Source organism: Manis pentadactyla, chromosome 13 (assembly GCF_030020395.1).
Source record: "Manis pentadactyla isolate mManPen7 chromosome 13, mManPen7.hap1, whole genome shotgun sequence".
Lineage (NCBI taxonomy): Eukaryota > Metazoa > Chordata > Mammalia > Pholidota > Manidae > Manis > Manis pentadactyla.
This window is the reverse complement of record NC_080031.1, coordinates 5,132,341-5,152,554: the sequence shown is the minus strand read 5'-3', so window position 1 is coordinate 5,152,554 and position 20,214 is coordinate 5,132,341. Positions and strand designations below refer to the sequence as shown.

Sequence of the window (20,214 nt, the reverse complement as noted above, 5' to 3'; positions counted from 1 at the left end):
AGCTTCAGTGCCGGGCTAGGTCCTGCTGCCTTCACAGACGTCTGCTTTCCCCCATTCCCTCTCCACATGCGTTCATCCGTTCAGGCCTGCCCAGTGCAGCTCTGCGTCACCTGCCTGTTGAGTGTGTCTGCTTTGAGCCAAGCACTGTGGTGTCCTGTTTCATTCCTCCACACCCCGCCCCTCAGCTCCTTTCACAGCACACTCCTCTTGCTCGTCTACACCAGTTTTCTCTTCCCTGTGTCTCTAAATAACCTGATGGGAGGTCTCCTGTCTCCTCCCCTGGGAGATGGGCAATGAGGAATCCTCGCAACACCCAGTGCTTTACCCGGACCTCAGTCTGAATCCCCGCTCTGACTCTGCCCTTAGCTACCTTATGTAAACTTGGGTGGGTTGAGCTCCCAGCTTCACTTCCCTTATTTGCAATTAAAAAGAAGAAGAAGAAATCACCTATCCCAGGGTTACAGTCAAGCCGAGATGTCATGCATAAGGTACTTGGCACAGAGCTCAAGCTCACAGTGATGAGTTGCTCCCTCTTTGGTGCACTGATGGCCCATCCCGTGTGCATGTGATTTGGCTGCCCAAGAACCTGGATTCTACTTAAATGTCTTCCCAGAAGAGGAAGGAGACCTTCTCTGTTTAGGGCCACCTTGGCAATCCACCTAAGTTCTCCTGTTTGTGATCCTAGCCCATTTTTCCTTCTGTTTTCAAAGGAAAAATGTTCAAACATACACAATAGAAGAGAGAGCCATATGATGAACTCTTGGCACAGTTTCAGCGATCAGCATTGTCCACTCCATGTCACTCACCTCCACCACCTCTCTTTTCTTTTCCTGGAATATTTTAAAGCAAATTCCAGTCACCATTTCCCCTAGAAACACTCAAGTGTGTATAACAAATAAATATGTTAAAGCATATGACCACCATGTTTTTGTCACACTCAGCAAAATGAAGAATCGTTCGCTAATATAATCTAATACTCAGTCCATGTTTATGTTTTCCCAGTTGTCTCAAGAATGTCTTTTTGCTGTTGATTTGAGTGAATCAGGATTCCCCAAAGGTCCATATAACATCCGATTGTAAGATCTCTTAGATGCGTTTACACCAGCCTGTTTCAAATGTTCTGTTTTCAGTGGAAATGCTAGAAAAAGGAGGAAGTCCTTACTTCCTAAAAGTCCCCCCAACTCACTTCCCTTTCCAAATAACACAAAAACAAGCAACTCCTTTATGGGGTGTTCTTAAAGGACAAAAAGAATTCCCTCCTTACATCAGCTTTGAAATGAATGGGTTCTTCTAACAGCTTTCAAAACCCAACAATCATCAAAGAAAACAGGCCGGATTTGCTTTAGTTCTTGTTTTAGAGGGTGACAATTTCTGGGAACTTTGCTCTTTTCAGAAAGACTCTTTTATGCCCTCCCACCTGCTTTTTGAAATCCACCAACCACAAAATTTACTCCATCCCCCTTTTTCTCTCTCTCCTTCACACACTCCCTCTCTCTTTTTAGCAGCCACAGACAAGCCGGCCATATTAGAGAGATGGAAATAAAGCTTCAGTAATGTTGTATGTGTCTTTGAAGTACATTTGTGCATTTTTTTTTTAGCATTCAACCATTCCACCCGTGTAGCCCTCGGCCCCCCAATTCACGCTCTCCCATATCCCACCCGACTAACATCACAGTCTCTGAAAATGCACAGAGATGCCTGGCTACCTCGCCCTGCCTTCAGTCTCACGGGGCTCAGTCTCTTTTTCTCTTTGGGTAAGTTAGATTGCACATCTGCATGCTCTTGAGGGTTCAGTGTTAGCCACAGCTGGAAGAGGATGGGGGCAGGGGGCAGGAAAGAAGACATCGTTGTTTGAGCTTCCCTTTGGTGTCCTTGGGAAGGGAGGTGCCGGAGACTGGGGAAGACATTACTGGGGACTGCACAGTGCCGGGATGACTTGGTCCCAGAAATGCTGAATCGGGGTCTCCGTGTTGTCGGGGGTGACAGTTGGCAATGGAGGTGATTTTTCTTTGGGTATCCCTGAGATGGACCTATGGGAGGGTGGGGGCAGAGGGGTAGGTTGGCCCGCAGAGGCTCTTCATGGATTTTTCTTTCAGCTGCTGCACTCGTGGGGTTCTGGGACCTTGTGTGCCCGTAAGGGGTTTCGTTTGTGAACCTTGATCTTTGGAATCCGGTGGATTCAGGATATGAGGAAAGAGCGTGTGGGGGAGTTGGGGCAGAAAGTCAAGTCTGGGCCCGGCTTCCTGGAGATCTGTACCCCTGATTTGGGGAAATGTGTTGAGAAGTACGTGGGAAGCGGGCTTGAGGAGTGAGCTCTGGGCTGGGAAGAGAGCGGCTGAGGCGAGCACTGACCGAGAAGGCCTCTGGCTTGGGCCGGAGGGACGGGAGGAGGGCTCAGGCGAAGGGATCAAGAGATCAGAAAGGAGCCCGTGGGCTCGGGGTGGCTGTGCCCCTTTGACACCCTGTCTCAGACCTGCCTGGCCCAGCCTGGCGGACTGCTGACACATGATCCGAATGTAAATGTCATACTTGTCCACTTACTGGTATGTAGCTGGGCTGGAGTGGTGTTTGCAAGCCTGCTTTATAGGTATTTTCATTCATGCTCCTAAATTTTCTCACTGCCGGTGTAGCAGTTGGTCAAGTCCAAGGGCTGTCAGTGGGGATATTCCCCATCACAATTTCTCTCTTCCTCTAGCGAGCTGTGCTGGATATTGGCAGGAGTGCTAAACAGAGGCTGTGCAGAGTCCCCGGCAGCCTGTGGGAGGCCTATTAGCTTTGCTCAGTTACTGGACATATTAACGACAGAGCAGAAATGTTTGGAAGCTCGGGCAGTACAAAGAGCATGAGCCTTGGAATCAGATCTGGTTTAAAGCTACCTTGTCATTTTCTTCACGACCGCCGGCAAGTTACTTGACCCCTCTGAGCCCCAGTTCTTTCACAGGTAAACTGAGGAATGCCTACAACCGCCAGGTTGTTTTTTTGAGTCTGGCACGTAACAGGTGCTCAGTAACACTAACCTTTTATGAATGCTTTTCACGTGCCCAGAGGCTACATCTCTTGTTTAGTGTTCATGGTATTCGGTCATCATAGGAAGTAGATACGGCTATTACTCTCAGGTTGCAGGAGGGGAAACAGGCACAGAGAAGTTAAGTAACTTGCCTAAGAAGGTCGCGGCCAGTTTAAGATGAGCTGAACCCCTGCTTGTCTGACTGCAGCACCTTCTTAACCGTTGACTTCTACTGCCCCCAATGTTCAAGAAGTGGTACTGCTGTATTAACAATAATTGGTCCAGGAATCTCAAGGGCAGGTAAAAGAGAGGGAGTCGGGTGGAACACCTGTGTGTCAGGAGCCAGGGATGGAGAACTCTTTGGGGGAGTTGGGGAGAGCTTCCTTCAGGGGGGAGGCAGCCTTGTGAGAGTCTGATCCAAATGAAGGAAGGAAAGGGGCTCCGTGGCGGAGGGGCACATGGATCTGGGGTAAAGAGGTCAGGGAGGGGGTTGGTGAGGTGGTGGAGGAGGAAACTAAAGCCTTTCTGCAAGCCTGGGGGGAGGATGCAGGAACGGGGCCTGCAACTTGAGTCTGGTGGGTGCTGTGAGAAGTCACACCTCGGAACTCCAAGGCAGAGCGCTCAGGTGGACAGCGGGACTTCTGCAGGACGGCATCTGTCCCCAGACGGAAGGATGCCGCAGGTGATGAGGGCGGGGACTGGATCAGGGGCTGGGTTTGTGAGGACTCCAGAGCTGGCAAAGGGAAGGGGCCACGCTGAGCAGCCTTCTGTGCACATGGCAGCAGCATGCGAGACTAGCTTTTGGTTAGAAACAACCCAGACTGGGCTTCCCTAGAGATTTCTTGAGACTATTAACTCTGTGATCACAAGTCTGGTTACCAAAGTGTGGGTCAGTTAGCAGGGGCCTGGAAAGTACAGCCTCGTCCTCACTCAAGCCCCTGCACATGTCTGCTCCTGGGGGCAGGGACTCAGACACAGAGAGGAAAATGCCTTCCCTTCTTTCTACAGACTTTTATGGGGTGCCCGCTGTGTGTCACACACTGTTCTGGGTCCAGGGATACCAATATGAGTGAGAGTCATTTCCTCAAGGCTTCCCGAGGGATTCAGAATGCAGGTGCATCAAATAATAACAACACATTATCGTATATGTTGTGATAACAGTAACAGCAGCTATCCTTTGTTGAGGGCTGACTGTGTGCTAGGCACTGCTGTGAACTTTGCACATTAGTTTAGTCTTTTCATCCTACCAACAGCCCGCGGAGGTAGGTTCTATTATTGTCCCCCATTTTACAGATGGGGAAATAGAAGTATTGCAAGGTTAACTATCTTGCCTAAGATCAGACCAGGGCTCTAGAACCCTGGCCTCGGCCACTATGCCATTCCGCCTCCGAGATGTGTGGAGGCGATAGGACCAGGGCTGGGGAGAGGGCCCAGGCACTGGGGAGCTGTCGTGGAGGCAGCGGGACCTGCCTTAGTCACAGGGACCTGCAGGGTATGGAGGAAGGCCCCAGGGGCAGAAGGGCGAAGGAGCTCCCCAGCCTGAAGCAAAAACCTGTGCAAAGGCACGGAGGGGTAAAAGGAGGCGGTGGTGTCTGGAAGAGTAGAACTCTGGGGTCCCCGGAGTGGAGGAAGCCTGGAGGGCTGGGAGCTGGCAGAAGGGGCCAGGGTGTAGGCTGGTCCCAGATGGCAAAGGGCTTGGAAGCCGTGCCAGGAATCCCGAAGTAACAGGGAGCCAGTGGAGGTTTCAGGGGGAGCGACGGTGAGAGGACACGTTGCTCTCCTGGCTGCACGGGAGTGGACTAGGCTGGGAGTGGAGTCCCTAGGGTGGGAGAGGGTCCACAGGGTGAGGCAGTTCAGGAGACAGGGGCTGAGTGTCACCTCCACCTGCGAGGCAGGAGCTGCCCAAGGGGAGAGTGTACTCCAGAAGGTTGGGAGACAATTTCCCTGCTTAGACACAGTGTCTCTCTCTCTTTAACCACAGGGAAAATAAACCTGCCTCACAGGTTGCTCTGGGGTAGCAAAGAGGAGTGAGAGCAATGAACTTCCAGTCTCTCCAGGAGACGAGCCGATTTTGTGATGTCTGCAGGATGGGCGAGTTAGGAGAGGGTACGACATGGGGCCTGGAGAAAGTGGGGACACCTGGGCACTGTGGTGCTTTGGAGCTAAGATCAGAGGCACGTCCTTATTGCAGCCCCGCTGATCATTACTTCCTTTCTGTGGCTTAGAAATCAGGAGTACCAGGTCCCTGGCCTGGTCCCAAATGGGACAGCCAGGAAGACTGTGGCTCCCCTTGTACGGAGGGCCCTTTAAATAGGCCCATTACACTCTGGCCAGCCTGCCTGGGGCTGGTCCTGCCCTGCGGACTGGAGGCCCGGTCCCTGACACTCCTTGGAATGGTCATCACCTCCTCACCAACCCTCAGCTCTCTGTCTAGAGCCTGGAAGCCGGGGTTCAAATCTAGCTTTGTCACCTGCTAGCTGTGAACTTGAGTTACTCACTTAACTTCCTTGTGCTCGGTTTCTTCATCTGGAAAGTGGGGGTGCTAAGAGTGTTGCTGAGTATAAAGGTGATGTCTGCAGGCTGCTTGAACAGCGCCTGGCACACAGTGAGCACTCTGTTGTTGTTAGGGAGATCATTCAGTGGTCCTCGCCATGGATCCGCTACCTTCCTGAAGCAGGAGATTTCGTCGAGAGACCAGGACTTTGTGCACAGTTCTGACCTTGTGGCGCGATGGCTTCCTGTCTTTCATGAAGGCCTGGATTGGTGACAGGCCTCTGGCCTTTGCCTTGGGTCTGTGATCCTGAGAAGATGCAGGCTGAGGGGGGCACCGGGACCAGGGGTCAGAAACCATGGTACTGGCCCAGCTTTGTAGCCTGTCTCTGGCCTCTGAGTGTCTCTCTCAGGGCCTCGCTTTCCTCATTGGTAAGGCATGGGGTCTAGAGCTGAGGTTCCCGCCCTGGCTTCCTGGGATCCGCGACCTCTGGGCCTCCCTGCAGCTGGGACTTCATGTTTGGCCTCTCTGACCACCAGAGGGCACGCGGGTTCCTCCTGGTGCCGGCGGCAGGGGCGGCGCTGCAGGCCTGCAGGGGAGGCCCCTGCAGTGCGCCCCTCCCTCTGCCCCCTCCTGCCAGCCAGAAAAGGCCCCTGGCTCCCCTCTGCTCTGCCCTCCCACACAGGGAGTGCTGGCTCCTTAAGCGTGGAGGGAGCTGCCCTGTGGGGTTCCAGTTCTAATGGGAGTGATGTCTTGGGCCGGGGCAGGACAGAGCGGGGGTGGGTCAGCCAGGTCTGCTACTTCCTGGCGTCACCTGGAGGCTCCTTTTGGCTGGGGGGATCCTGGCAGGTAGCAAACCCTTCCAAGGAAGGGGGCTGCGGAGGCAGGGCCTTCCTGGGACACGAGGTGAGCTCAGGACAAGGCCCTGCCAGGCTCCTTCCCTGCAGATTTCCCTGCCTCTGCAGAGCGGGGGCGGCGATGGCATTTTCTGCACACCTCCTCCTTGCTTGGTGCTGGCGCCGTGCTTCCGTAATGGCATGAAAGTGGAGAGCTTGGAGCCGGGCCTTGTTCTCACCCGCCCCAGTTCATCCTCCCGGGACGGGCACTTCAGCGCACACCGGGAGCCTAGGCCCTTGGGTGGGGGCACATGCGGAACCCTCTATCTAGGGCTCAGCCTGGCCTCCAGGACAAGCAGGTCAGAGCATCTTCTGTTCTTGAGTTCTCCATACTGGCCCTGGCCACACACCCTCAGGGATGGGCTGAGCAGACTTTGCTATCTGCTTCCCGGTGCAGTATGGCCGCTTCTGGGGTGGGGCCCTGCAACTTTGTACAAGGCAATGGTTTGAAATGGCAAAGCCCTGCAGGGCATCCTCCCGCCCTGCTGCACCCCTATTGGGCCTGGGGGAGGTCCAAGGGGCTGTGCTGTGCGGGCAGATGGCTCCAGAGGCCCTTTCTGCTGGGGGCAGAACTGGAGGAGAATTTTGGATAAGAGCTATCCAGGAGCACTTATGCTAGGCAGACTGTGCTGTGCTTTCTATATTTTATCCTATTTAATCATCATGCCAACCCTGGAGGGTGGGTGTCTTCTGCTGAGTTTTGCAGAGCACAGGGGTGAGGCTTAGCAGGTGAGGAGGCTGGCCCACATTCCCCCAGCCACTTGGGGCAGAGCTGGGATGGAGCCCACGTCCCTGTGACCTCTCCGTACCAGCAGCCACAGCTCTCCCCGGGGCAGCTCTCTAGATGCCCCCTGCCGCCAGCCCCCAGTGGCTTCCTACCTCTCTTGGGAGAATAAAGTCCTAACGCCTTGTTCTGGCCAGTGAGGCCCCTGACCACCTGGTTGCTGCCTAACTCGTAGACCTCGGGTTTCAGGGTCTGTCCCCTTGACGGCTCTGCTCCTGTGCCGCAGACCCATGAAGCCTATTCCAGCCCCTGGGGCTTCACTCTTGATATTCCACTGCCATGGAACTCGATTCCTTCAGAACTTCCAATGACCACCTCCCCTGCTTCACTCAGGAGCTGCCTGCATGTCCCCCGCTCAGAGTGTTTTCCCTGACACCCCCTTCACCTGGCTGTGTTCCTTATAGTCCTTGCCCTGTATCACTACCTGAAGTGACATTAGTGTTTTTCCTTGTTAATGTCTGTCGCCTGCCTGGAATACAAGTTACATGTTGCAGCGACTCTGTTTACAGCAGTAACCCCCAGGGTCTAGACTGAGTCCTGGAGTGTAGTAGGCAATTTGTAAGTATTTGGTAAATAAGTGGAAAAATTATTGATGCTGAACATTGCTGTTTATCCTCTACAAAGGAAATTAATCTTTTGGGATGAGGTTTTGACAATATTGGCCTAGAACCTTAGAATGAAGGCCAGGACTAGGGTGAGGCAAATGAGGGCCTAGGGTGCAGCTTAAAGAGGTATGGCATGACCCCGAGAGTGGGTGCCCCTTATATTTTGTACCTGAGGCTCTCTGCCCTGTGAGGGGCACAGCCGTTTCAGTTGGAAGGACGTTGGCCCCCTCACCTCGCTCTGGACTCTGCCCTGCTTAGGATGTCTGAGTGGGCCTTTCTCAGCTCCCGCACCCAGGTCTCCTGGACCAAGGCTGGAGCTCCTTACGGGATTCCACAGAAACCTGCTCCTCCCACCCTGCCACCCCTTCAGCTTGATCGGCTCCTGGCTGTGGTGTTTGCATGCCTGACTTCTCCAAAAGGGACTTCTGTCCTTGTAGACCCGTCAGCTGGTCCCTTGGAATTGTGCCAAGTCTTCTGGGGCACCTCTTCCCGTTCACTGTTCCTCTGTCCTCTTTCCTGCCTGCTGGAAGTCCGGGGAGGGCAAGGGGCCGGGCTGGGCCGGACACACCGCTTTACTCCGGCTCAGGCGCCAAGAGCGCAAGGCCTTCTGAATCTCCGGCTGTCCCCCCACGTGGGACACTGTGGCTTTAGCTGGGAGAGCGTTGGCTCGGCGGAGGTGGATGGAAGTGGTGGGGAGGAAGGGGTAAACTGAGGCCAGCACAGTGAAGCCCCTTGTCCAGGGTTCTCAGCTAACAGGAGGCAATGGCAGGACTGGGACAGGACAGCCAGGTGGAGGGCTGCACAGCAATGGCCCTGGAAAAGGCTTGGGGCCATTTGTCCATCCCTGGCTTAACAGCCAGTTTGGTCTGTTGCCACCTCAACGTTGAGCTGCTTGAGGGCCACGTCAGGTGCCTCTTCTGAGCCTTGCCCACCCCACGCTGTCCCCTCGGTCTCAGCCTTGAGGGACCCAGCCTGCTGCCATAACTCCTGCTCTGCTCCTTGCCAGGTGCAGAAGGCTGGCCCCCTCTCCAGCTCTGTCACACACAGTCCTCACCAGCTTGTGGCTTTGTCCACAGTGCCACCAGGGCGGAGCATGGAAGTCACAGTACCTGCCACCCTCAATGTCCTCAACGGCTCTGATGCCCGCCTGCCCTGCACCTTCAACTCCTGCTACACAGTGAACCACAAACAGTTCTCCCTGAACTGGACCTACCAGGGGTGCAGTAACTGCTCCGAGGAGATGGTGAGTCCTGCGGCGGAGATGGGGCGTGGGGGTGGGGCAGGAGCAGGAGGTCCCATGCTGAGCGCACATTTCCCTCCACCTGCTCCTGCGCTGGACCAGGACCCCAGAATACCCGGGCCCCGGAGCACCCTGTGGGCTGTCTGCTCCGCAGGGCTTTGGCAGGAGGTGTGGTGTCGTACCTGGGTGGCCCTGGGAGGGAGGCGGAGATCCCAGGTAACTGCCTCTCTCCCAGCCCTGAGGCTGCCCGGGAGGAGGGGCACCCCGCTCCCCTGGCGGGTCCTTGCTCATCCGGCCCCGCCCTGCCCCTCGCCCCGCCCCCAGTTCCTCCAGTTCCGCATGAAGATCATTAACCTGAAGCTGGAGCAGTTCCGAGACCGCGTGGAGTTCTCGGGGAACCCCAGCAAGTACGATGTGTCCGTGACGCTGAGAAACGTGCAGCTGGAGGATGAGGGCACCTACAACTGCTACGTCATGAACCCGCCCGACCGCCACCGCGGCCACGGCAGGATCCAACTGCAGGTCCTCCTGGAAGGTGAGGCGCTGCTGCGGGCCCCGCACCGTTGCCGCCCGCCAGTCGGCAGGCCCGGCCCAGGGCTGCTCGGGCCGCGCCCTTCGAAGCGGAGGGAGGCGTCGGCGGTTTTCCTCCTTCCGGGCCTCGGAGGCCTGGGAACCTGTCTGAGTCCTCGTGATGACGTCGGTCATGATTACAATCTTAAGAATCATAACAGCAGCTTCATTTATTGAGCGCTTACTATGTCCCAGGATATATGCATTATCCTGTCTCATCCTCATAAAATCCTGCGTGGGAGGAGCTATTATTATCCCCATTGTACAGAGGAGGAAACTGAGGCTTAAAAAAGTTACCTGAAGTCACCCAACTTGCATATAGTACAGTCAGAACTCAGATTGGAGTCTGTGCGATCTCAGAGTCCGGCGCTCTTAATACTGCACGGCGCTGCCCCCCACCGGGGCTCCAGGTGCCCCGGGGTTTGGGGAGGGGACACTTAGCTATTAATGGCTGGGCTGAGTTTTGGCTTTGACTAAAGTCCTTTCCACGGAGGAGCGTGAAGTCAGGCCCCCCGTGCATCCTGGGGGGCAGGTGCCAGTGGAGGAGGCTCCCCCCCACCCCCACTCAGCCCTGTGGCCTTCGCTTCTGCAGAGCCGCCTGAGCGGGATTCCACGGTGGCTGTGATCGTGGGCGCCTCCGTGGGGGGCTTCCTGGCTGTGGTCATCTTGGTGCTGATGGTCGTGAAGTGCGTGAGGAGGAAAAAGGAGCAGAAGCTGAGCACAGACGACCTGAAGACGGAGGAGGAGGGCAAGACGGACGGCGAGGGCAACGTGGAGGACGGTACCAAGTAACCGCGGCGGCCCTGCAGCCCCGGCCCGCGTCCTGTCCGCCTCCCGCCCTCCGCCCTGCACAGTGTATCCCTGCCCGCCCTCTGTTGGTATGCTTCCCTTGAACCAGGATCCCAGGGCCCGTCTGGGCCCCTCCGAGCCCCTCACTTCGTATCCCCCACCCCGCACCAAGAGCGACCCACCTCTCCTTTAAGGGACCTGCCACGGCGTCTGGGGTGTGTGGGCCCTGGGGGGGGGACAGGGGGCTCGGAGCTGCCAGCCCTGAGAGGCAGGGGGTGTGGGGGGGCAGTGGAGGAGGCAGCTGTCTGGCTGCCTAGTGCGGGGACTGTCTGGTGTGGCTTCGGAGGACACCGGCCTTCCCGTGACGGCTCCCGGTGGCCTGGGTTGGGAGCGTTGTTGAAGGAGGACTGCGTTTCCTGAGTATTGAGGAAGCCGGGGCTGGAGGCCAGCGGGGACAGCCTGGCGCCGGGAGCTGCTCAGCTCACCCCCTTCTCCAGCCGAGCTGCTGCAATAGAAGCCTCATGGCTCCCGGTTGGCCCCAGTCCCGTGGGATTTTTGGCGAGACTAGTACTGAACAGCCGCTGGCTGGGCCACGGGTGCGCTGGGTCCAGTAGTGGTCATTTTTCACCATACTCACTAACTGGATGAACTTCAGCTGAGGGGCTGAACGGTGGGGGCTCCGCAGGGCAACGGAGCGCTCTGCACCCGCCTTCCTGCAGGGTGAGTGCTGGCGGTGGGTGGGGGGCAGTCAGGGCAGAGAGGGCAGGGCAGGAGGCCCTGCAGGGTGGGCAGGGGCTTCCCTTTGCAGCTCTATTCCAGCCTTCCAGGTCACCCTCCGTGGGGTGGCCTCTGGCTCTGGCCTGGGATGCCCTGTGGAGCGTGAGGGGAGCCTGGGGGCTGCTGAGGCCCCAGCCGCCGGGCCACGTCTGGAGCCGTGTTACGTCCTCCCTTGCCAACAACTCCCGCTGTATGGAAACAAGCAGCCTTTGTGGAGAGCCAATCTCACTGCCATTTTACTCACATTAAGAGGGACTTATTTAAGCTGAGAGAGAAAGAGAGAGAGAGAGAGAGAGAGAGAGAGAGAGAGAGAGAGAGAGAGAGAGAGAGAGAGAGAGAGAGAGAGAAGAGTAAATGCTGACGTGGAGAACACCACTTGGGAAGACCTCAGAGATCAACTAGCCAGGGCATCCTGGGGACAGGGAAACTGAGGTTCACTGACAGAAACCGAGGGTCCTACCACTTCCTCTGGCTCCTGAGTGTCCAGTTTGGGTCAACAGAGCCATAGCTTTCCCAGTGGGAGGGCCTCTGGGGACGGATGTGCAGAGCGTGGAGGAGCCCAGCCCCTCCACACTGTGGCTGGGGCAGGGACGGGTTGATGGGGGTCAGAGGGCAGAGCTGCTGCTAGTGCCCCCTGCCTCCCATGGGACCCTCCTCAGCGCCTCCCAGCCTTGCCAGGAGCACAGGCCTTGCCCGGGCTCAGGGTGTCAGAGCCCAGGGCTGGAACTTGTCTGGGGAAAGGGGTGGAGACAGGACTGTGACAGTCTCAGGGACCATTCTCTGCCTTTGCCCATCAGATAGCCAGTTTGGGGAGAGAGCAATAACATATGGGAGATTCAGTTTAATTCAGTTCAACTTCCATTTATTGAGCATCTCCTGTGTGCCAGGCACTGTGCTGGGTGCTGGGGACACACACAAAGCCATAACAGAGTTGGGAACTGCCAGGTCAGCACCGTGGGGATCAAGATTAATTTTTTTTGGTGCATCTAATTCCACCTCTGCAGCCACTGTTTCCAGGGCTGGAGTTGGAGAAGAAGGCCCTGGGGAGGGAGGAAAGGAAGGAAGAGGGAAGGTAGAGCAGGGAGGAGGGTGAGAGGCCAGAGAGAGTGGGTGCAGAGTGGGGGATGGGCAGCCAGCCAGAGAGCCCCTGGGTGGCGTGAGCCCACCCCGTCTGGAAACTCCAACTCGGTAGGCTCAGTACCTAACTGCCAATCAACACACTGCCAATGGGGGTGGGCTAAGCTCCAGGATGCCTGGGGCGGGCGGATACTGCCCCTTCTTGGAACCAACCAGCTGAGAGGGGAGACGGGTGGCAGGGGCCTCGTGCCAGCTGAGACCAGGGGTGGCTGCAGTACACCTCTCCAGCTTGCAGATTTCACTTTGGGGCAACCTGGTCGGTGCTGTCCTCTCCCAGGATGAGGGAGGGTCTGTGCTGATGCTGGGAACCTTTCTCCAGGCCACAGAACATTTACGGGACTTACTTGCAATATTTCCCAGGTTGATTCTAAATCCTAATTCTCCATAAAGAACCCAAAGACTTCTGGGTTCCTTCCTTTCTCTGCCCTTACCGGGGAGAGCAATGTGCCTCCCCAGGAGCCTCAGGGGCCCGAACAGATGGGGATGAGCCAGGAACCACCTTTGCCCCAGGTGCCCACCCTCGAATGCACTCCTTCTTAAGCCTCTGAGACTCTGCCAGAGATCTGAGCGAGCTGCCTCCCCCAGGCAATGAGGCTGGGAAAAAAGTGGGGCTTCTGTGAGAAGAGGTGGGAAGTCAGCAAGCCGCGGCTCTACCCCGCTTCTAGCTTATGCCAGCAAACTGCTCCCTTTCCTGCACGGTGGGGGTCAAGCCCCACTTCTGGCTGCATGTCCGTGTCACCACGCTCTACTGGGTTCAGTCCTGGTTTTCTCGACGGCCTCTGCCTCTCCCGCTGTCTCAGAGTCCCCTGTCTGTCTGTCTTCCTTCTAATGAAGGGCCACTGTAAAAAGAGATGGGCTGGCCAACCCATGGGATGTAGCTTCGAAGAACGGAGAACCGTTTTTCAGGACTGAAACGCCGTGAGGTGCCTTGGAACTGGCTTTGGAAGTAGCCATCTGCCCCCTAGCTCTGGACTAATCACAGTTATTCCCAATGTATAAAAAGGAAAAGCTGATTGGATCCATATTTCTCCCTATGAATCTCCTTGGGGAGGTGGGCTGATAAGTGTTTGCAAGGTCAGGTTAAGCAGAAGGACAATGGAAAATACGGGCCAGGTCCAAAAGAGAGTCCCAGGCCGTGGAAATGGCTTGGAGCAGTTGGAACGGGTGATGAATCAAGAATTTTCCTTCCTACTTATGTCTTAAGGATAGACAGCCTGTCTCTTACTGTGCCTCCTGCTGCTGTCTTCCTGTATTGGAGCTTGCTGACGCATTTGTACATAGTCTATATATAGGTATAGGTATATTACATATACAAATATAAAACATCTCACTACATCCACCCCAAAAGTTCCACTGGGCTGGGGGCGGGGGAACAATCATTTCTCAGTGTTTTAAGTTGGTTCACCAAAGGCAAATCATGTTATGTTCTTTGTGCACTTGGAGGGGAAAACCCAACTAGTTCTGCACTTTCTGGGCTTTCCGTGCTGTGCGTGGTTGGGAGAGGTGTTGGGGAGAAGGACTCAAACAGTCCTCTGTGACCTGAATGTGGGGTGTGTCTGCTTTCGGAGCGGACTTTCTTCTGCACTTTGTCTTACTGCTTGGATCTATTGCTATAATAAACACATCGTCTCTCCTGAATATCCTTTGAATGTGGCTTTTTTCAGGGGTACAGAGTGGAGTGAAATGAGGCTTTGCCAGGATCCTGACAGGGCCCCCTCAGGCCCCATTCCTGGTCATTGCATTGACACTACCAGACCCCCGTCAAGGACCGAGCCGTTCTATGCTACCCCTGCTGCAGATATTTCATCTCTGTTCCCCTTTGTCTTCCCAGAATCCCAGGGGACTCTCTCTCTCTCTCTCTACCTTGGGAGCACCCTGAGGGCAGAGTGGCTGAACACCCACTTCCTGGAGGGCTTTTGGTTATTTCTGGGATGAAGACTGCCCCGTCTTTCTCAGCTGAGTCTGACTAGGCAGATAGCTCTTTCGCCTGCTCTAGACTTGGGAAGAAGAGATGGCAGCTGCTCAGTATGCCCTCCTGAGACTTCATGGGCGAGAGTGGCCAGGGCAGGAGTCAGGCTGCTGTGTCTTGTTTATGTGCTGCTGAGTCAGCTCTGAGTTCAGGACCAAAGGCGTCCCCCTGGCCCAGACACACCAGGTTTTTTCTCTCTTGCTTGCTGTCCTTATGTCTCTCCTTGCAGTTTTCTCTCTTACACACACATGCACGCACGCATGCACGTGCCCTTGCCTAGGAGGCTCACTGGGTAAGAAAAGCCTCAGCTTTCTGAAGGGCAAGGAAATGCTCGTGTGGTTTGGCTCTCCCTTTCTCCTGGTTTCCTTGTCATTTCTGTCTGTTGCCTGTGACCCAGAGAACTTTGCCGGTGGTTACTGGCCAGATACATTGTAGAATGTTCCAGGAGGAGACTGACATTAGTCCTAATCCTGCAAAGATTACAACTTGAGAAAGAAGCCAAAAAGGAGATGGCAGCATTAGACAGAGGTGGCTGGCACTTAACAGGGCCACGGGTACCTCGGTTTAAAAGGACGTCTGGCTCCAGAGCCCTCAGATCCTTCCAAGGAAGGGGTGCCAGAGAAGGTGCTTCTCTACTTGAGAGACAGCAAAGTGGAGGTGGACTGAGGGGGATGTGGAGCCAGCAGAAGGCGGCGGGGATTCTGGCCGGCTTCCTCCTCCTGGGACTTCTCTCTCGGAGCCCTCTGGAGCCAGGCCCGGCTTCTGGAGGGCTGCATCTGGCTGAGGCCTCTCCCCTAAACTGACGGCCTTTGGCCCAGCCTGCTTGGGGCCGGAGGGGAAGCCCTGAGCGCAGAACAAGCTGCCTGTGGGGGAAGGGCTGCCTCCCACTCTGGGGCTCAGACTTGGTCACTGACTTCCGATGTCCCCTGACTGAGGTGGAGGGGCCACTACGAGAGCCTCTCCATTCTCACTGCTCCACACTTCCCAGCAGAGCCCCTTGCAGGGATCTGGCACAGCCTGGGCCTGCCTGCAGCCTGCTGCCGTGGAACAGGGGCCTGCATGCTGAGGCTTTCAGAGTCCCTAGGACAGGTCTTGGGGGCCAAGAGGAGTGGGATAGGAGAGGAGATCTTTACAACATCACACACAGGAGGGCTCCCGGGGTTACCTGGCCAAAGCTCCTGGCTATCCTGAAGGGGAAACTGAGGACCAGAACAAGGAATTGACTTGCTTAAGGCCGCGTGGCAAGACTTGCCAAGGATCTCCCATCAGGCTCCAGGCTGGCTGTCCTCCCCACAGCCCACAGGCGCCCGCGCCGCCCGCTCGCTCTGCAGGCTCCGCACAGCAGAGGAGGCCTCGAGCTAGAAAAGGGAGAAAGACTCTGGGGATGGAGGTGATGGCAATAGATGAGTTGTGAGTGGGTAGCCTAGGAAAGCAGCCCTTTCCTTTTCTCTGGCAATAATGACCGTGAGAGTCCAGGAGGTGCTAGGGAAGGGGGGGCAAGTGGACACTGGACGCTCAGCCTGGCCGTTGGGGACCCCCCGGGAGGGGCTTTCCCTCGCAGCCCTGGCAAAGTCACCTTTATACTGACTGCAGCTGCCTCTGCTTCTCAACTGGGACAAATTCCCTGCAAACAGGTGGCATAGGGCCTGGGAGCCATTTGACTCAACAGATTGAGAGCCCCTCTTGTGGGCAAATGGGCAGATGGAGAGGCTGTGGTCTGCCAGGAGGGGAAGTGTGTGTCACAGCTACGGCCAAGGCAGTGGCCAGGCCTGTGGCCACAGGGCAGAGGGATTAGATTGTCCCATTCTGCCCCAAGGCGAAACATTAGGGCTAGTGGGCAGAGACAGATATTGATCCAGTATAAGACCCGACTCTGCAGAGGGTTGAGTTTCTCTGAGAAAACGAGAGCCCCATCCCGGAAGGTATTCAAGCATAGCTTGGGGGTGTTGCTGAGAAAATTCATATATCCGGGCATACTTTGTGATGCTTTCTAAATTTACCAACAGTGGCCTTCTGCAGCCCTCATTTTAGGAACAAATGATAGAAATGGGATTAACTCTTGCTTGCCTGAAGATAACTATGACCACACATAGGTTAACTCCTGACCCTCTGTCTTCTTACCAGCCATGCTCTCCCCAGGCCACCTCTGTACCCTTGTACCCCTCCTCCCTATTCATCTTCATTTGTCCATGGTTTTCGGGGAGTGGCAAGCCCTTAGTCACAGTGAGAAAGAGGTTGGGAAAGGATGGGAATTTGGAGTGAGGCATCAGTTGGGCCCTTCTTTCCACAGATCAGGCCAAGTCTAACTCGTGGCTTTGGCCATTCAGCCAGGGCAAAGCGTCCCCTGTCCTTCCAGTTGAGACTGTAGATAAAAGGTGACAGTCCTCCTGGCCTGCCTTCACCCTCCCAGCTTTGCCTGTCGTCCCCTACCCCACCCCTGCCCACAGCGTGCCCTACGCCGGCTCTCCGGTGGGGCTGACACGGTTGGAAAGGGCTGCGCCGAGGGGCACATATCCAGCCTGGAAGAGCTTGAAGGGCGGAGGGTGGGGGGGATGCGTGCGTGTTGATTAGACTAATAAGAGCAGCCACCATTTCCCGAGCACCTACTCTTCCTGGCACTGAGCTAAGCATTCTACTATATCAGCTGACTTCACCATCAGGACAGCTCCCAAGCTTGCATTCTTCCCTCACATGTACAGATGAGGAGGCCAGGGTTCTGCTACACTAATTCACGTGCCCACAGGTGACATGGCTAGAAAATAGCAGAGAATTCAAGCTCAGGGGGTGTGGTGCTGAAGCCATCCTGTCATGCGGTGAGGAAGGGCAGGCGACTGGCCTCTTACAGCCCAAACACTTGTGAGGGGGAGGGGGAGGGTGACCCCGAACCTACCTCCCCACGACTGTGCACAGCAAGGTGCAGTGAGAGTGCCTGGGAGCAGAGGCAGAGCCTTCTCAGTAGCCCCCCGGGTCCCACCCCTGCAGCCTGGCCCTTGACCCCACAGCTCTCTGCAAACAGCTCTGACCTCTGATGGCCACCTTCTCCTCTCTTGGCTACTGAAAACCTATAAAACTTCCTCTTCACCTGCTGGCCGGTTGTCTCCCTGTCCCCAGCCCTCCTCCTCGGCCGTGTCACACTCCAACTTGTCCAAGTTACCCTTCATCCAGGGAGACTCCCCTCCACTTCCCTGCTTCTGCCTTCTCTGGGCCTCTCCATCATTCCCCACCTTCTTCCCTGGCCACATCTCTCCTATTCCACATCCCCCCTCACCCCGCACTTTGCAAGACCCACTGCTCCCAGTCAGAAATATTCACAGGGGCCAGGGCGGGAGCATTCAGGCTTGGCACTCTGCACACTTTTACACACATGGTTTGGTCTTTCTGTCTCAATGCCCAGTTCAGCGGCAGGACCAGATCTAGGGTTCCAGGAGGACGTCTGGCCATTCAGCAGTCCCAGGGGCAGCCAGGCTGCAGTGAATGACAAACTCTCCCAATGCCTACAGCCCCCAGCCCTCCTGAGCCCCCATTCTCCCTTGATGGCAGGGCAGTGGGGCATGGCGACCCCCGAAGCAGGGATAAACACAGCTCTGGGATGCTGGGAGGGTGGCTGAGGCCCTGCCCTGGGGCTTCACACTCTACCCCAACGCGGCCCAGAAGGAAGAGATGCCTGGGACTCACCCTGTCTCTGAGCTGCAGCGAGGGAAGGCACCTGCTCCTGGAAGTGGGTACATGCCCTCTCCAGCGTGGGACTGTCCAGTGAGCACCTCCCTCACCGGGATACTTCAGCTCCCTCCTTCCTCTGCCCTCCTCCTTCCAGTGAGCTCATCTGTCTGGGGTTCCCCACCCCCCTTTGCCTGAAAGGATGTTTGGGCAAAACCTGGCAACAAACAGAAAGAGAGGAAGGGAGGGATGGAGGAGGTGGCTGTCTACCTGCTGTGCCCAGAGCCCTTAGAAAGGGCAGATGGGTGAGGAGGGTTCCGGAAGGGTTTTTCTTTACCCCAGCTCCCTGATGGGAGGTGGGCTGGGGGCAGTGGGCAAGGTGGCCAGCGCTGGGTCCTTGCTGGGCCGCTAAGCCGCAAGCCTGTGGGTGGCTTGGTGCAGGACGTCCTGTTAACCCCCTCGGCACCTGCCAGACTTCAGGGGATGCTGAGACTGTGGCTGGGGGCGAGCGGGCACCCTGGGCAGGAGGGAAGGATGGCAGCAGGTGTGGGTGTTAAGGGAACAGACCTAGGTGCACTAGAAATAGGCTCCCCAAAGTTTGTCCAGCTGCCCAGTACCCAACGCCAGCTGGAGAGGCTGAGGGATTTGGGAGCGTTTAACTTTAAGTTGATACACGCAGAAGATCTTGGTGCGTGCAGTCCCCCATCCTGAGGTAGGGGCCCTGCTTGTAACCGATGGCAGCTCCCAGGTTGATGAGGAGCTGCGAGGTGGGGTGCTGGGGGGCTCCCTGCCTCCACCAGCCCAGGCCAGACGCGTCAGTGCGGCCCGGCGATCTCCCGATACCTGCAATGCCCTGACCAGAGCAGCGAGGGCCATGGGAGCAGCGGGAGAGGGCGGTGGCCGCGCAGGGGAGCCAGGGGTGGAGGCTCCCTGCCAGGCTCTTGTCACTCAGGGCAAACTCCTCCCGAAATAGCTCTGCAGACCTCACTGGAGCCCTCCCTTCCCCATCCTCCCCTGCGGGGGTTCTTGGCCGACTTTCTGGGAGCTGACGAAATGGAGCCCTCCAGCCAGCCACTCTGGGAGAAGCGGGACTGCCCCAGGGGTGAGCGACTTCCCCTGTAAGAGCATTTCCCTGACGGGGGTGGGAGCTGAGCTCAGCCCCTTGACCGCCTGCGTGCCCCCCCCCACGCACTGCTCCTCCAGGCTGCCTCCCCTCCTGCTTCTGTCTGGCTCCCTGGAGGGCAGGAACAGAGGGGGTCGCCTGGTCCCAGAGAGGACTGTTGGATGAACTGCTTCAAGTAACCTGTATGAACCCTGCAAGGAAACAGTCTCCTCCCCCTTACATCTAGGCTCCTTCTCCTGCCTGAGACCAAAAAGCACCATGGCGCTGGGCCAACCCCTCTCTGCATCCCTGCAAACTCGCTCCTAAGGTGCTTGTGAACCAGGTCTCCGGAGGCCTGAGTGCATTCCCCTGTCACCAAGAATCAAGGCTGTCAGGTGCAGTGGGGGCTGTGTCCAAGCCCCGTCCCCACCCTCAAGGGACTGCCAGCCAAAGGAGGGAGGTGAGCCCAGGCGCCTGCCCGTTTCCTCCCCTCCCCACCCAGTGGCTGGGGGCTCCTGAGCTGGTGAAGGGGTCTAAATGAGGGAGGGCTCCTCAAAGAGGTTGTTTTCAAAAGGCGGAGAGAAGGACTTCTGACCTCTTGTTGCCCTCTCCCCTGGCACCCTCCGGAGGCTTCTCCACGCTAGATCAATGGTCTAGAGTTTTAAGACTTTTTGAGGAAAGTGCCCTATAACTAAAACCCTTCTAGCCACTAATGCATTTGTCAAGCACTTTGCCCGGCTGTGGGGCCTCCTGATGTTCTTCAGAGAAATGCTGGGCTGTCCAGGGAGGGAATCAAAACGTGGGGGAGGTTTGAATTCTGACTTTAGGGGTCACTTTCTCTGTGACTTTGGGCCACACCTTCTACCCCTGGGCCTGTTTTTTTTGTGAGGTACACGTGTGGGTTCCCAAAGGACCCTTCAGGCTCTAAGAATTGGTGAGCAGCGAGGCAGAGGGAAGGTGGAGGGCAGGGGGGCAACTGGCACCTCTTCCTGTTGCTGGGATCTAAAGATATCCAGGGAGCTCTGTCCCCCTCCCTCCCTCCTCTCTGGGCAGGGGTCACTTTCCTTCCCTTTGGCTCACCCCCTGTTTCACCTCAGCCTCCTGTTCTAGAAACATGACCCCTGCTGTAAAAATAAAATGGGCAGCATGGATGCCTGGTCCTGTGGGTCTAATGCCTGGGACCGCCTGGC

The 20,214-nt window shown here is 56.5% G+C and overlaps 1 protein-coding gene across 2 annotated transcripts; it reads left to right on the top strand.

Annotated features, from left to right (window-relative positions):
* Positions 1-824: 824 nt before the first annotated feature.
* SCN2B (sodium voltage-gated channel beta subunit 2) lies at positions 825-10,635 on the top strand. Of its 2 annotated transcripts, none has more exons than XM_036919897.2 (4): positions 825-1,754; positions 8,790-9,026; positions 9,348-9,558; positions 10,186-10,635. In XM_036919897.2, the coding sequence occupies exons 1-4, from the start codon at positions 1,695-1,697 to the stop codon at positions 10,383-10,385; spliced, it is 708 nt and encodes a 235-aa protein (XP_036775792.1). In that variant the 5' UTR covers positions 825-1,694; the 3' UTR covers positions 10,386-10,635. The 2 variants fall into 2 exon arrangements, with proteins under 2 accessions (XP_036775792.1, XP_036775794.1); XM_036919899.2 differs by having other exon boundaries at positions 877-1,754; positions 8,860-9,026; positions 10,186-10,634.
* Positions 10,636-20,214: the final 9,579 nt, after the last annotated feature.